A 3210-nucleotide genomic window follows, 5' to 3' on the forward strand; every position below is an offset into this window, starting at 1 on the left:
GCTTGGGTATCTGAGGAGCTGAAGCAGTAAAGGGTGTAAAACGATGGGTGGTGGGAAGTAGGGACTGGGTTGCTCTGCACCCACATTTCCACCCACAATTCAGAGGCCAATTTCTAATGAACTACTGCTGTTCTGTAGAAACTGTGTCCTAAAACATCACAGATTTTTTGATTTGACCTAAAAACGGCATAATCCCAAATTAAAAGACCGCTTGAAACACTTTGAGAACAGATCAAAACATGAGTGGGGTTGGACTTTGATCAGAAATTTGCACAAGCATTGGACTCAGTCGACACAATGACAAACGTGCCCCCCCCCTTATTCTGCCTTTCAGCCTATAGGCGGGGCACTCTGGAAAAACACATCTGTCAATCTTTTGGGGTCCCAGCAAAAAATCTCAGCCCATTCAAAGCACGCAGGGCTTTGCAGATATCAAAGATCTTTTTTGGATTACAGACCACATGTAGTTATGAGTTTGGCCCCCCAAATGACTAAATGGAAAAAAAAATAGTTACAAAAGCTGCACAACCACGACAACTGCTTCTCGAGCGCAGATGTATGATTTAATCCGAATTCCTGTATTTTGCCAGGGATTGAAAGGAAATGAAATAAACACGCCACTGCAGCACCGTGTGATATTTAGGTTTTTTATAGCGGTTAGTGTAAAGCAATGAACATGAAAAGCTCCTGTTAAGTCATTTAATTGGCACAGAAAAGAAGTACCCTTTGACTCCACGCACAAAACATTATCCACTTACAAGCTTCCACAATAAAGCCAACGCTTGTTGCAATAAGCCCTGCTTTGTTTCTAATATACCTGACTGAAAACATTTATTGGACTAATTACATTGCTCTCATGTGTGATTTCTTCCTGTGCTACACATGTTCTGGCTTAGTTCTGTGTCAGAACATGTCGCTGCTCATGATCAAGGCAGAAACTGCCAGGCCATTTAGTAAAGAAAACAAAGGAGGCAAACTGTGAATTAGAACTTGATGAAACACGCGGGTTTAACAGTTCCTTGTTCAGATGGCAATACGGGAGTAATTAGGGTTTCCAGACTATGTGATAGAAAAAAGCATTCCAAACTGGCAACAGAAGTCAAAAATCAAGGCAGCACAGATAAGAATCTGAGAAAAAAACAGTCATGTACAAAAACTAAAAAAGTTAAATGCCAGTGGTGATTTAAGGGGAAATTAAAGGCAAATTTCGTCTTTGGTTTTAAGTTCAAAATAATCACAGTGTAGTCAGAAATTACTGAGCCCGTGATCTGACATGGGTGAAATAATAAATATCTCATTCCAACTCATTAATTAATTTGTGCCAATGAAATAATTATTTACGTCATAAGTAATTCAAAAGCACGAATGTCAGCAATATTTGGATTTACAGCAGATACCTTCACATTTCTGTCTGTGTGTGTCTCATTAAATTGAATGGAAGAGATCAGACTTAAAAAGAATTGAGATTAGAGTGGTTCATAAAAAAGTCTTCCAGTATTTATACCGGTGACTGTTCCTTTGATAACATTCCTTTGAGGAACCATAATATGTAAGTGTCAGACACAGAACAAAAAGGGAAAAATCAGGAAAAAATGAATCTTCTTTGAAAAAATGCAAACTCATGGATTCAATTTTGGGGTAAAATAATGGTTTGGATCCTCTGAAAAAACAAGACAAGACCATAAGTAATAAAACACTAAAAAACACTGTGTTTTACAGAAAGACACAACATTTTATACAAGCTTTGCTAAAAAAATACCCAACTCTCTTAAAACAATGATCAAGGAGAAAAACCTTTGACAAAGGTGCTCTGAAGGGGGTCGACTTTTCCCAAAAGGAAAGGTAGAAGATATAACAAAAGTTAAATGCAATCCATTTAAATGATATAAGAACTTGTTCCAGTTTTGTCCAGAGTTGTGAAATGCTGGATCTTCCTTCCCAACATCACTGTTCCAACTAGATTCAGCACGTGCTGCTATTGATGAGGAAACAGCTACTAGAAAGAGTATAAATACCTGCAGAGTCTGCATGTCCAACCATCTGACAGAAGAACTGAGACCAGAGACAAATCTGACTGAGAATCCTCTCCAACATCTGCAACCATCCAAAGATGAAGAGCTTCATTGTTGCTGTTTCTCTGGCTGTTCTCCTCACATGTGTCTGCTTTCAGGAGAGCTCTGCTGTTCCAGTCACTGAGGTAAGAACTTCACTGAAATGATTCTGTCCTTCAGTCATGATTCTGTCAAGCAGTTGCTGAACGTCTGAAATCCTCTGAAAGGTCCATGAGCTGGAGGGAACACTGACTGATGACAGTCCACCTGCTGCCGATCAGAAGATACCAGTGACCTCATGGAAGGTCAGTTCACTTTGAAAAGGGCAATAAAAGTCCATTCTTTAGTTTTCTTCGTAATATTAAATGAGGGTTTGTGCTGCAAAGCACGGTGTTGCTCCTCAGAGAGAGTAAAGCTGAGAAAGCATCAGCTTGCAGATGATCAATGTCCTCTTGTGTGTCACAGACGCTGTATGACATCAGGAACAAGCGTGACGCCAGCGCTGCAGGCTGTCGTTTCTGCTGTGGCTGCTGTGGGATGAGTGGATGTGGAGTGTGCTGCCCTTTCTGAGACGTCCTGCTTCAACTGGGATGATCCACCAAATCTTCACCTCATGCCTTTGCCAAGCAAATGGATAAACTAACAAGACAATAAAAGTCACTCACTCAAAGATGAATCTGTGTTTGGATTTTCATTTTTAGCATTTGCTGATGTGATTAATGCACTTTTATCCTTATCTTTTGCTGTGACTGTACAGTTAGGATTCATCTGTGCAATATTTACAATATTCATGGTCCTCATGAGAGAGAACATGAGAGAGGTGTGGTCTGGGATGAAAAGGATTACTGGATGCGGGGGGAGAAGCAGATTATGTGAGGGCGACAGAGAAAGAGCTAACGACCTGAACATCTTTTTCAATAGATTTAGCTCTCCTACTGCACAGGTCCACCCCACCTCCCCTCCGGCATCCTCACAACCACCCATCCCTCATTATGCAACCCCCCTTCAACCCCCCTCTCCCTCATCTTCCTTTTGTCTACCTGACCAGACTGAAACCACCCCCGACCTTACACCAACCCAGCCCCCCCAAATGACTGTGACGACCGACCAGGTGAGGAGACAGCTGGAAAAAATTAACCAACGGAAGGCTCCTGGCCCA

General features: G+C 41.4%; 1 protein-coding gene across 1 annotated transcript; it reads left to right on the forward strand.

Annotated features, from left to right (window-relative positions):
* Positions 1-1951: 1951 nt before the first annotated feature.
* LOC101172228 (hepcidin) lies at positions 1952-2727 on the forward strand. The gene is made up of 3 exons (XM_004086634.2): positions 1952-2197; positions 2279-2356; positions 2517-2727. The coding sequence occupies exons 1-3, from the start codon at positions 2111-2113 to the stop codon at positions 2619-2621; spliced, it is 270 nt and encodes an 89-aa protein (XP_004086682.1). The 5' UTR covers positions 1952-2110; the 3' UTR covers positions 2622-2727.
* The last annotated feature ends 483 nt before the right edge of the window (positions 2728-3210 follow it).

This window comes from Oryzias latipes, chromosome 16, assembly GCF_002234675.1.
Source record: "Oryzias latipes chromosome 16, ASM223467v1".
NCBI lineage: Eukaryota > Metazoa > Chordata > Actinopteri > Beloniformes > Adrianichthyidae > Oryzias > Oryzias latipes.

Excerpts from the sequence above, each read along its gene's own strand:
- LOC101172228 (XM_004086634.2), top strand. The coding sequence starts at position 2,111 with ATGAAGAGCTTCATTGTTGCTGTTTCTCTGGCTGTTCTCCTCACATGT. Across the intron at positions 2,198-2,278 it reads CTGCTGTTCCAGTCACTGAG|GTCCATGAGCTGGAGGGAAC; the intron begins GTAAGAACTTCA and ends ATCCTCTGAAAG. Across the intron at positions 2,357-2,516 it reads TACCAGTGACCTCATGGAAG|ACGCTGTATGACATCAGGAA; the intron begins GTCAGTTCACTT and ends TGTGTGTCACAG.